This window comes from Ambystoma mexicanum, chromosome 5q (genome assembly GCF_040938575.1).
Source record: "Ambystoma mexicanum isolate Mex_15411 chromosome 5q, UKY_AmexF1_1, whole genome shotgun sequence".
NCBI lineage: Eukaryota > Metazoa > Chordata > Amphibia > Caudata > Ambystomatidae > Ambystoma > Ambystoma mexicanum.
The window spans coordinates 952,994,445-953,007,644 of NC_090933.1; the positions used below are offsets into that span (position 1 = coordinate 952,994,445).

General features: G+C 47.7%; 1 protein-coding gene across 13 annotated transcripts in view; it reads left to right on the forward strand.

The window, feature by feature from the left end:
- Positions 1-13,200, forward strand: part of RIMS2 (regulating synaptic membrane exocytosis 2) — a 2,919,733-nt gene that overhangs the window by 1,661,392 nt on the left and 1,245,141 nt on the right. For all 13 annotated transcript variants that reach the window (XM_069621474.1, XM_069621475.1, XM_069621476.1 and 10 more), the window contains one exon: positions 12,337-12,460. In XM_069621474.1, coding sequence (XP_069477575.1) covers positions 12,337-12,460 — 124 coding nt within the window. The remainder of the gene's footprint in view (positions 1-12,336; positions 12,461-13,200) is intronic.

Here is a 13,200-nt window from a genome sequence, read left to right on the forward strand (position 1 = left end):
ATGGATCTGCTTCCAAGGGAGTTGGGAAACCCTGACCTTTTGGAAGCAGAGATCATGACAGTACCCCCCCTCAAGGCCCCTCCCAAACCGGGCTTCTCCGGGGGTTTTGGCTTGTCAGGAAATGTTCGGTGAATTCTTTTGATTAGGCGAGGAGCGTGGACATATTCAGCAGGTTCCCAGGATCTCTCTTGGGGGCCGTAGCCTTTCCAGTCAATTAGGTAAAATAGTTTAGATTTGGAGATCTTGGAGTCCAGAATGCTTTTGACTTCAAACTCGAGTTCTCCATCAACTAGGATGGGTTTTGGAGATTTAGTTAGTCGGGTTTGAGGTTGCACGGGTTTTAATAGAGAGACGCGGAAGACCGGATGTATCTTCATGTGCGGGGGCAAGTCCAACTTGACCGCTACTGGGTTTACTATGGTAGTGATGGAATAGGGACCAAGTTATCTTGGGTTGAATGTGCGTGGCCCTTTTAGAGGTAGATATTTGGTGGATAACCAGACTTGATCCCCTGCTTGATATTGAGCGGCTTCCTTCCGATGTTGATCTGCTCCTTTCTTGTATTGTTCTTTAGCCCTTTGAAGGTGAGAAACAGCTTCCTTAAAGGCTTGGGTGATTGTAGAATGCAGGTAGTCTACTGCTGGTGTTTCAAGATTCTGGAGGGTGACTGCCGTATAAAAGAAAAAAACGGGGTTTTCCCAGTTCCCGAATGGACAGAGTTATTGTAGGCATATTCGGCTATCCAAAGGATGTCTTTCCAAGTTTTTTCATTTTGTTGCAGCATGCAGCGTAAATACTGTTCCAGAGTTTGATTGGTCCTCTCGGTTTGTCCGTCGGTCTGAGGGTGGTGACTGGTCGATAGTTTCACATCAATTTGAGCCGACCGACAGCAACTTCGCCAAAAATGAGAAATAAATTGACTACCTCGATCCGAAATTAGAACCGAAGGAAAACCGTGCAGTCGGACGATGTTTTCGAGACATTCTCGGGCCAGAGTTGCTGCTGTTGGCAAGCCTTTGAGCGGAATGAAATGCGCCATCTTGGAGAATAAGTCCACGATTACTAGAATCGTATTGTATCCGGAGCATGGAGGTAGATCGGTGATGAAGTCCATAGAAAGCGTATGCCAAGGGCGAGGTGGGATGTCAATAGGGCGTAAGAGGCCTGCTGGTCTTTCCTTTTGACTCTTGTTTTGGGCGCATACTCCACAGGACATTATAAAGTCTCTGATATCTTTTTTCCAAGACGGCCACCAGAAGTAGCGCTTGATCTTTTCTGAGGTCTTGGCCATACCGGGATGTCCTTCCATTAAAGAATCGTGATAATAAGAGATTACTTTTTTCTGTAAATCTGTGCTGGGCAGGTATAATCGTTCTTGGAAATACAATAAGTTGTCCTTTACTGCAAAGTCCTTTCCCTGCAGATGCCAATTCTGTATGTCTGCTGGAGTTACAAGTTGCCTGGCTTTATCCTTAACTTCCTCTATGGATTGTGTGGCGATTACACCCAGAATTCTTTGTTCGGCAATGATTGGTACAGGTTTAGGGTTGATCAAGTGTTCTTCCACTCCCATCCGAGAAAAGGCATCAGCTTTACCGTTTTTTGTACCAGGTCGATAGGTAATTATGAAGTCAAACTCGGCAAAGAATAATGCCCAACGGAGTTGTCTAGAGGATTGGGCTTTTGCGGTTTTCAAATATTGCAGGTTTCGGTGATCCGTAATCACAGTAACAGTGTGTCGGGCCCCCAGCAGATAATGCCACCAAGCCTTAAAGGCAGACTTGATAGCCAGAAGTTCCTTGTCAGTAATCGTGTAATTGATTTCAGGAGGCGAGAATTTACGGGACCAAAATGCCACGGGATGCAACTGATTGGTTACCGGGTCCTTTTGTGATAGAACTGCCCCCATGGCAAGGCTTGAAGCATCAGTTTCCACGATGTAGGGGAGTTCGGGGCGAGGGTGTTTTAAGATTGGTGCAGAGATAAATTTAGTCTTCAAATCCTGGAAAGCTTGTTCCGCCTCGGTAGACCATTCAAAACGTTTGTTTTACTTTAACAAGGCAGTGATGGGCTGGACTATTCGAGAAAATTCGGGGATAAACCTGTGGTAAAAGTTAGCGAAGCCTAACATGCTTTGCACACCTTTTACGGAGGATGGTGATGGCCATTTGAGAACTGCATCGACCTTCTTTGAATCCATACGCACTCCGCTAGGTGATAATATGAATCCCAAGAATTCAACTTCAGTCACGTTGAAAACACATTTTTCCAACTTAGCGAAAAGTTTGTGTTGACGCAATCTTTCGAGGACCATTTTCACGTGTTTCCGATGTTCAGATTCCGATGAAGAATAAACGAGGATGTCGTCAATGTAAACAACAACACACACATCTCTGAGCTCTCTGAGGACATCGTTCATAAAATATTGAAAGGCGGCCGGGGCATTGCAAAGTCCAAAGGGCATGACCTGATATTCAAATAGTCCATATTTGGTGCGGAAGGCCGTCTTCCATTCATCGCCCTCTTTTACTTGTACCAAGTGGTAGGCTCCTCTAAGATCCAGCTTTGTATATATGCATGCTTTTCTGACTTGGTCCAGGAGTTCAGGGATCAAAGGTAACGGATATCTATTCTTGACGGTGATCTGGTTCAGGGAGCGATAATCTATACAAGTTCTAAGGTCTCCTTCCTTTTTTGGAACGAAGAACAAAGCTGAAGAAGCAGGGGACTTGGAAGGACGAATAAACCCATTTGCCAGGTATTGATCCAGGTATTGTCGAAGGTGAAGGTTCTCAGGCTCGGTGAGGGCATAAATTCTACTACAAGGAGGAGTAGATCCAGGTATCAGGTCTATCTGGCAGTCATAAGACCTATGAGGAGGTAGAGAGTTAGCCTGATCCTTCCGGAAAACATCTTGGTATTCTAGGTATTCGGGAGGTAACTGGGGAGTCTCTGAAGAAATTGCTGCCAGTGCAACACCAGGTGGAGGGTGACAAGTAGAGACACATTCTGGAAACTGGACCGTTCTTGCTCGCCAATCGATCAGAGGATTGTGTTTCTCTAACCAAGGTATTCCTAGAATAATCTGAAACTGAGGAGCCTTGATCACATCGAACACGATCTTCTCATGGTGTCCATCTTGACTTACTAGCGTCACTTCTTGAGTGGTATGCATTACTGGTCCGGAGGCTATCTCCGTTCCATCCACCGTAGTAATGACGTCCTTTACAGCCTTGGGACAAAGAGTTAGATTCATCCTCAAAACCATTTCATGATCCACATAATTGCCGATGGCACCGCTGTCGACGTAAGCTTCAATTGCATGTAATCGATCCGGATTATCAGGGCTAATGAAGGACCATAGGTATCACGAAATGCGAGGTCACGGAACTGGTTTTCACGCTCGGCAAGAGGACCTCTATTCTTGTCGGGCGAGGTCGTTTCCCTGCTCAGAGTTTGTAACTTTGGTAACTGCAGCTCCTACTGCCTTCTTGGCAGGACAGTCTCGAAGAAAGTGCCCTGAGTTTCCGCAATAGAGGCATAATTGCAACTGTTTTCTCCTTTCCCGCTCCTTTTGTGTTAGAGGACCTTTCAGGCCCCCTATTTGCATGGGTTCCCCGGAGTCTACTCCTTTGGAAGGAGTTGCCGGTTTGGAAAATACTCGAGCATCAAACTTGGAACGATCGGCCTTCCTGTTCTGCAGTCTGTGATCTATTTGAACGACTAAGTCTATATAGTCCAAACAATCTTGTGGGGGATTCACTACTTGGGCTAACACATCTTTGAGCTCTCCACGTAGACCTCTATAAAACAACGTAATCCTTTTGTCCTCAGGCCATTGAGTTTCCACTATCAGTCTGTTGAAAGACGCAATATAAGCCAAAAGGTCTTGATTACCTTGTCGCAACGAAAGAAGCTCATTGTCCAAGGCCTGCCCCAGTGAATGTCTTGCGAACAGTTTTTCCATACTGAGCAGAAAAGCTTGAAAATCATGGAGGTCCGGATCATCTCGATTTACTAGATGGATCGACCAGTCTGCCGCATTGCCACTAAGGTACGAAAGCACGAAAGCTACTTTAGCTTGATCAGTTGGAAAGGCTGCTGGCCGGCATAAGAAATGCAACCGGCACTGATTGATAAATACTGCAAACCTCTTTGGGTCACCAGAAAATCGTTCGGGTGGAGCCAGAGGTACATTCCCAGGTAGGTTGATCTGCACTGGATTCATAGAGGATGTAGAAGGAAGATTTCCCCCAGATGCGGGTAACGGGGTCTGTCCGGCTTGTGACTGTAGCAATTGTCTAGCGAGATCATCTGTTCGCTCCTTGGAAATAATCAGTTCCCTTCTTAGAGCGTTCGTTTCCTGACGGGCTGCATGCACTTCTGCCCTTAGTTCCCCAAGTAACTGGGCTAGCTGGTCGGTATCCGAGGTTTCCATAGCGCCTGGACGGGAGTTTTGCGGTAGGCTTTGCGTTCTGTAACGCTCACCTGATTCCCGTAGAGGCGCCGGTCTTGACTGGGCGTATACCGTATCTTCAAAGGTGATGTGTAACACACGGCTGGCTCTTTGGGCTGGACCTCTGTGCACTGTATGTCTGACTCGAAGGGTAAGATGTCTGCAGATAGAAAATATGGGATTAATGAACTGGGTTATTGAATGTCTCTCTCTTCTTCCCTTTCTCTTCTCCTGTAGAACCCCAAAGGTTAACGCTCTCACCTTAGGTAAGTGAACGCCGTGCTCTCCATCTGCCTCGGGGCAGGGTGCTGTAACCAGTTTCTTCACTGGATAAGGGGAGCAGGCCTCTTGACTTCAGAGGACTGCTGTCCGTCGTTTACTGCACGAACGGTAAGTTTCGAGTAATTCTAATGTCTTTAAAAGTCTTTAGTAATGATGTCTCTTGTTTTGCAGGGTTCCGGCGATGGCGGATGACGGGCTGAAGTGAGTTGAAGATGGAGCCCGTGTGATGAATAGAAGCGCCTGGAAGCACGTAAGTAAGCGCTTGTTGCCTGCTTCACGATGCGCTCTAACTGTCTTTTTATTTTGCAGGTACAAGTTCGGAGCGGCTGCAGGGTGCCGGAATACCCACTGGGTTAGATGTGGAAAGGAGTAATGGCACGTGAGTATTAAAGTTCCCCAATGTCTTTAAACGCACCTTGTTTTGTCTTTCAGATGCGGGATGCAGCGCGGAAGGCCTCCGGAGCGTGCGAAGAGTTGGTAAGCTTTTGTCTTTCAGATGCCGGAATGCAGTGCGAAGACCTCCGGAGCGCACGAAGAGTAGGTAAGCCTTTGTCTTTCAGATGCCGGAATGCAGCGCGAGGCGTTGATGACAGCCGATGGACCAGGTAAGTGAAGCGCTGTCACTGAAGACCGTAATGCTAACCTGTTCTTTCTTGTCTTTATAGGTGTTGCTGAAGACTGGATTCAGGATGGTAAGCCTTTTTCCTTAGGCCCAGGATCAGATGCAGAAGACACAATGAGCGTTCTGCTGCAGAGGATGCAGAATAACGCAAAGCAAGATTCATCCATCGGGTGTGGTTTAAATAGCCTCCTGTAGTGCTTAGGTGTCTCGTTCCACAGCCACGCCTATGTAAGAAAAGAGTTCCTGCTTTCCAGAAGAGTTCCAGTATTCTGAACCTAGGGAGTGGCTCCTGCCCCACCCAACAGGAAAAGTAGTTCCGAACAGAAGAGGATCAGAGGCTCAACTGGCAGGCAAGTAAGCAGCATGGTCTGCTGCAGGTAAGTCCACCCAAGCATTATGAGCCCGGCGCTTCCAGCGCTGGGACTGGGCATATTTATGAGCCTGGTGCCACTGGCGCCAGGACTGGGTGCAAAAGGTCCCAATTGGGACTGGTTGGCACTCGGAACCTGGGTTATGGATCTGCTTCCAAGGGAGTTGGGAAAACCCTGACCTTTTGGAAGCAGAGATCATGACAAGCTGTTTGTCACAGTGAAGGGATCCTTTGGGAGAACCAACATTAAATTGGGAAAAAGACAATCAAAGACCAGCACACATAGTCTGCAATCTGCTACTCCAAAGGAATGCCTAGTGAAGAATCAGGGCTGAGAGGGTGGCATAACCATGGCCTCACCTGCCTCCCCGTCTTCATTCAAATTAAAAAAAGATAATTGTAAATGACTGATTGGGGTCCTTGGTTCTATGGCCCCTATCAAACCAATAACCGTGCCCCATTTTTACATTGTCTGCTGTTTCTGAAGGAGCAGGGTGTTAGGCCCCGAGGGGGCCGTTGTAATCAGGACAGACACACCTAGATATTTCGTACGTGCTTCTTTATTCATGCACAGAGTAAAAGTGACCTAACGTTCCTTCCCCTTTACGTAACCGCTTCATGTGGCTTGCCCACGTGACACAATCCCAGTCTCTTAAAGAGACATGATCAGTGAAACATCACCCCCGGACAAATGTCCTTACAACATTCTCAACATTCTTCAACGAGACGTGCTGGTTTCTTCACGGCTAGTTGGGGCCGGCTGCTGGTGGTTTCTCCTGGATCCTCTTCTGGTCTCTCTGTTCTCTTTGTACCGGGCCACGGTGAGAACCTTGGAGGCATCCATAGCGTATCTCGCGGATCCAGCGACATGGGTTCAGGATCTGGGGGTTCCAGTCTCTCATTTCCTTGGGTGGCTGTGAGTTTGAACTGCGAGCAGTTCCGGGTTATCTCTCGTTCTTCATTTTCGGCAGTCACTATGGTTCCCTTTACTGCCGTGACTTGTAGAGGCTGTGGGGCGAACCTTGGGTCAGTCTTCTTGACTGTTGCCTGTTATACTAACACTTCATCTCCCACTTGGATGTCTTTTGGGCCTGCTCCTTTTCTTTCATCTGCCTGGATGCGGGCTCGCTCTTTCCTTCCTGCATCCCTTTCTAGGATTTTTGGATCTATTTCTGGTTTGTTGGTAGGGTGTTGTATGATTCTTGTGCGAACTTGGTATTTTACCATGAGTTCGGCCAGGGTCTTATTCGTAGCCTCATGTGGTGTGTTTCGATAATCTCGGAGCATCCTGCATAGGGCCTGGTGAGGGTCAACATTTTCTAGTCTGGCTCTTTGCAATGTCTTTTTGATCGATGACATGAATCTCTCAGCCATCCCGTTGGCTTGGTGCCATCTGGCTGTTATTTTCTGGTGTTTGAACCCTAAGTGCTTGGCTAAAGTTGGAAAATCGTGACCACAGAATGGCAGGCCGTTGTGTGACTTGATGACCTCAGGTATGCCCCATTCACTCACAACATCGTCGAAGACAGCTGCAATTTGGGCGAAGGCTGTAGATGACAATTTCCTTATGATTGGGAATCTTGAATGTTCGTCAATGAATAAGAGTAGGTACTCCCCTGATTCTAGGGGTCCATAAAAGTCCACTGCTACTCTTTCCAATGGGTGTTCTGGTATCTGAGTTGGCTGTAGGGGTATCGGTGCTTCAGCTCTGGCCGTGCATTGGCATGCCATGCAGTTTCTTACCCATTGGTCTACTAGCGCGTCAAGGAACGGGAACTACACGCGGCAGTGAAGTTGTCGTTTGGTATTGTCCGCTCCTCGGTGTCCCCCGTGTGCTGTATTTATTATGTCCGACCGCAGGGCTGCTGGGATTACTATCCTGCACCCTCTGAGCAGTATGGCTTTATCCGTGACGGTTAGTTCAGTATGAACTTTTGCCAGCCTTTCTAGTTCATCTCGATTTGCATCTGGATGTGTTGCCAGCGACCCCTTGTAGTCCTTCCACTTGTTGTGTTCAGTGAGGTCAATTGCCAGGGCCATGGACGGATCAGCTGCTGATGCCAATGCGACAGATTCTAACAATAATGCTGGAGGCAGTGCATTTGTGGTGACGTAGCGTATGTACTCTGTCGCCTTGTCTTGGTGTAGGTCTTCCTGTTGGATGTCTAGATAGATAATCTGCTGGGTTGTGTTCACCCACCGAGCGATGTATGATTTGATAATCATATTCTTCTAGGCGAATGCCCCATTGTTCAATTCTAGGGGGCATTTTCGTTCGTGGATTTTCAAACAGTGAAAATAGGGCTTGATGGTCCGTGATTAGGGTAAATTTCTTTACTATTATAAAATTGTGAAAATGTTCACACGCCCAGACTGCCGCTAGGCTTTCTTTTTCTGCTTGAGAGTATGTGGACTCAGGGGGCGCCAGAGCCCTGCTGGCGTAAGCCACTACATGTCTCGGGTGGGTGTCAACTCCGTTTGTCTGTGCGAGGATGGCTCCCAGACTTACTGGGCTTGTGGCGTCAACCACTATTTCGGTGTGCCAGTCCGGATCGAAATAGGCTAGTTTTCTGGCTTCCGCTAGGGATTGCTTGATGGCGTCAAACGCATCTTGACATTCAGCTGTCCAGGCGAAAAGCACGTTCTTCTGGGGGATCTTTCTGAGTGGTTCCGTGATTGTGGCATAATGCAGGATATATCTCACGCAGTATCCTGCCATACCTAGGAATGATCGTACTTCTGCTATTTGCCTCGGTTCCTGTAGGTTGAAGATTGTGGCAACCTTGCCAGGGTCTGGGGTCTTTCCGTCTGCAGAGACAATATGACCAAAAATGTTTTACTTGCTTTTACTGAACCGGCATTTTTCAACATTTAAGGTGAGGCCTGCATCTTGGATGGCCTTGCATGTAGCACAGAGGGCGACATCATGTTCTTGCTTTGACCTTCCATACACAAGAATGTTGTCACTGTAGTTCAGTGCCCCTCTAATTGGCCAAATGATCTGTCTGATGGCTTCATGGAAAATGTCTGCGGCTGATGATATGCCGAAATGTAGGCGCTTGTATCGGAATAATCCATCGTGTGTGGCGAAGGTGGTAATGCCTCTCGAATCTGGATGGAGCACCATCCGGTGATACCCTTGATTCAGGTCTAGTTTTGAGAATAGGGTGGACTTATTTATTTGGACAATCATGTCCTCGATTCTGGGGCCTGGGTGTCGTTCACGCTGAATCGCGGTGTTGGCTATGTGCATGTCCACTCAGAGTCTGAGTCGTCCTCCGTCTTTTGGCACGATTACCAATGGGGAGACCCAGGGGGTCGGGCCAGTCGCTGGTTCAATTATTCCATCTTCCAGGAGTTGTCAGATTTCAGCTGACACTGCAGCTTGGAGGTGGAAGCCGACTCTCCTTGAGTGTTGCGGGCCGGGTCGGACCGTGGGATCAATGTGGAGTTTTACTGGGGGTCCTTTTAGTTTCCTTAGGCCTTTGCAGATGAGGGGGAATTCTCTTATGATGGTGTCTTTTGACATCATGCCTGTATCCGTGGGCCCTGATCGAATGTTGGATATGCTCTCTCTTGTCTCTGGTGTTGGTTCTGTCAAGTGGATTTTGTCGCCTTCTTGCACATGTATGTCTATGAGAAGGCATCTTCCTTTTGTCGGACTGCGAATTACGTGGATGTTTGTCATGGTGGAGTGGTCGCCGTGGATGAGGCAGCAACCAAATTACCCGATTGTTTGTAGTGGGGTGGCAGTGCCCGATTGATATATCTTGGAATCGGATGGTGTCAAGGCTGGTTTGCTGGGTATTTGGTGGAACTCTTTTTCACCCATTATGTTGACAGTGGCTCCTGAGTCGACCAGGAAACAGAATTGTTTTCCTCCTATATCCACTGGTATCTTGGGTGCTTCACGTGCTTGTCCTTCGTCCATGATAAGATTGACGTATTCGTCATGCGGATAGTGGCCGTATTGATCGCCTTCATATTCAAGGTCTTGTTGGTCCACCTCGTAGTGTGTGAGAGGCGCTGGGGGCCCATCGTATTCATCTCTTATGTGGGATACTTGCTCCTATCCTTCGGTTCTCTGGGTTTCATCAGGTGAATAGACGTCTTCAACCACTCTGACGTACCTTCTCGGGTTTTGTTGATATGGTCGTGCTTGCTAGGCTTGGGCTTGTGGGTTACTGTTGGGTATTTTGAACCGGGGGGCAACAGGTGGCCTTTGTGCCGGAAACGGTCTGCCCTCCCTGCAAACCGATTGAAAATGTCCTTCTCTGCCACAGTTGCCACATCTCTGGGACAGTGCTGGGCAAGTCCCTGCATGAGGGAAAGCCATCCCACAGCGGTAGCATTGGCGTTGAGTTCTCGGTGTCATTGGGTAGTTAGGATTCTGGCCTCTCTCTACTGTTCTGGCGGCGTTGGATTGCATTTCCGCTATCATTTCATTTTTGTCTTGTTTTGTGGAGGTGGTGCCTGTTATTTGTGTCACTTGTTTTTTGACCCTTACTTAGATTCTTGCCATCTGGCTGACTTCTTCAATGGTGACGGGCTGTTTGAGAAGTTGTTTCCTTAGGGTCTGGGACACACATCCTTCAATTACTCTCAATCGTATGGCTTCATCGAGTGAGAAGGCATGGAACTGGCAGTTCGCTCCTTTTTTTCGTAGGCGGGTGATGAACTCAACGGTTTCGTCGATCCTTTGTGTGCACTGATTAAAAATGTACCTTTCATAGTCCCTATTGGGCTCAATTACTAGCCTTTTATTCAGTGCTGCAATTAGTGCTGGGAAGTCAGCTTGTTCAGCCGTTCGAATGGTTTTTAGCAGGATTTTGATGTAGTTTCCTGCAAGGTTTAGAAACATGCTGCGTAGTCTTGGTGACTTCTCCTCTCCTGCGGCATCTATGAAGGTATTAAAATCCTCCAACTACTCAACCCACCTTTTGGCCTTTGTCTGCTTGCGGCATCATGGAGAAAGGGGGGCATGCGCCATTCCGTGGTTGCTGTGCTCCTAGTAGGAGTAGGGGGGGCTGTAGCTTGCTGATCTTGGGGCAAGCTCATGTTGGTGGTGATGTGTGTGAGTCACTGTTGGCCGTCTGCAAATGAGTCTCTTACGGTGGTTGCGGCAGGCGGAAATGGGCTAGCTGTCGGAGCGGAGTGTCACCCACCTTTCAATAGGAATCTGCTGGAGCCTGCCGTGCCTCGGATGTAACCGCTGGCAGATTGCTGTGCAGTCAATGTGTGTGGCAGCTCGCCTGCGCCCTGGAGAAGTTGACTTCGCTGGTGTGGGCGGATGGGCCTGGGATCAGGCGTGCTGCTGCCACAGGAGGGCCTGGGATCAGTCGTGCTATTACACACGTGGTTTGCACGTGTGCCTGGAGGACAAGGATGAGAACGGCCTCTGGATCAGTGGGCCGTCATGGCGCACGTGTTATTTTCCACGTGGTCGTGAATGCACCAAGGAAGGAGAGCGAGCCTGGGATCAGGTCGCTGAGCAGAGGTGGCGGAGAGGAGGAGGAGAGCGGGTGCGGGATCGGACTCTCTGGCACTGTAGGGCGGGCCGGGATCGGCTCGTAGGAAGTGGGAGGAGGAGGCGGGCCTGGGATCAGGCACGGGCGTCAACGGGCTACTGGTGTCCGTGACGCGCTTCCAAACTGGACTGCTGTCGGAAGATGAGGAGGAGGAGGCGGTCTGAGGAGGCACCTCGTTGCCAGTTGTTAGGCCCCAAGGGGGCCCTTGTAATCAGGACAGACACACCGAGATATTTCGTACGTGCTTCATTATTCATGCGCAGAGTAAAAGTGACCTAACGTTCCTTCCCCTTTACATAGCCCCATCACGTGGCTTGCCCACGTGACACAATCCCAGTCTCTTAAAGAGACATGATCAGTAAAACACAGGGGTGAGGCATTTTGGCTCACCAACCTCTTGGAGGTCTTAGCCCCACTTCTACTTCCTTTTAAATGACTTGGAGCTCCACCTCAGTTTGTGCTTCTTGCCAGCCCCCTACAGTTGGGGGATCAAGTGTTCACAATACAACAGGTCTGGTACAACTCACTGCGGTGGCCCTTTCCCTGCCTTTTTTCTGCTACATTTTTCATGCACCCTCCTCCCAGCCCAAACACGCCGCACTACCTAAAATCCATTTAACGCTTTATCCTTACTCCGAGGCCTTTAAAACGTGGCGTGAAAAATTTGGCAAATGAACTGTTCACCAAATGCGGTGAAACGGGTACTGTTAGTTTTCCTTTTCATAGATTTTGATTTTGTCGACTGTACCTAAAGTCCCATCAACACTGCAACCATTTTGCATTTCAAGGGGGGGGGGCGGTGGATTTACAAACGTTTTATTTATGTTTGCGTGCATTTCTTGTAGTTCATGTTTTTTTGAAAGACAGCTTGAACGATCATATTCGAGGCTACTGTGTACAGTTTTTTTTAGGGTTGTTTGGCATGCATGCATGTCTTGGTCTATACCCAATACAACATTCCCTTATATTTGTTTTGTAGCTTGTCATTTTTCATACCCTATCCTCGCTGTTGTACAGAATGTTTAGTTCACTGGATTACTTTTCTCGCCTGATGTTATCCCTATGTTTTTTATTTTAGGTGATGAAGTTTTAGAGTGGAACGGAAGACTACTGCAAGGTGCAACGTTTGAGGAGGTTTATAATATTATTTTAGAATCTAAACCCGAACCCCAAGTTGAGCTTGTAGTTTCGAGACCCATTGGGTAAGTTTGATTTGCTCGCTCTATGCCTTATCGCTCAAGGTTATGTACTTACATTCATTTTTTATATTGCACTGAAGATGAGATTTTCTCGCTACTGTTTCTCATATTAATCTGGTTTTAGATCAAAATGAGTGACGCTGCTTCAAATGGAGCAAAAACTGTCAATTTAGCTTCCTGCCATAGGTATTTACCCCAGTCCTTTTGGTTAAGCTCAACGCCCTTACAGCATCTAGTGGCTAGTACTGTCTTTTTATTTCCACCTGCAGTGCCCATACAAAGTGAAATATTTGTGAGGAAATTCAGAATCTGTGAAATGTTATTTTACTCAGCTATATGTGTATGAAACAGCAATGTATGTGGTTTAACTAAGCACTCGTAGTTTATATTGTTCCCAGTCATTTGCACACTAAATTCATTAGGGAAGAAAATCCTCTTTTAAGACCATTAATGATTATGGGGATTATCATGCCAGTGGCCCTATTAAACTCGTAGAGCAGAGCTCAGAAAGGGGTTAGACATAGTAGCACAGGGCCTTGTTCTTTTCTCTACTGAATACTGCAATCTATCAATGTGACTATGTATTAGAAAACTGTGCATATAATGTATTTCGATGACTTTCGTCATTCTGAAAACCTGCCCTAACTAGAATGCACACATTTATTGATGAGGGAGTACATCACTACCATATGTGTGCACCTTGGCCAAAGTTAGAAACAGGCAGTCCTATGGAACACAGACCT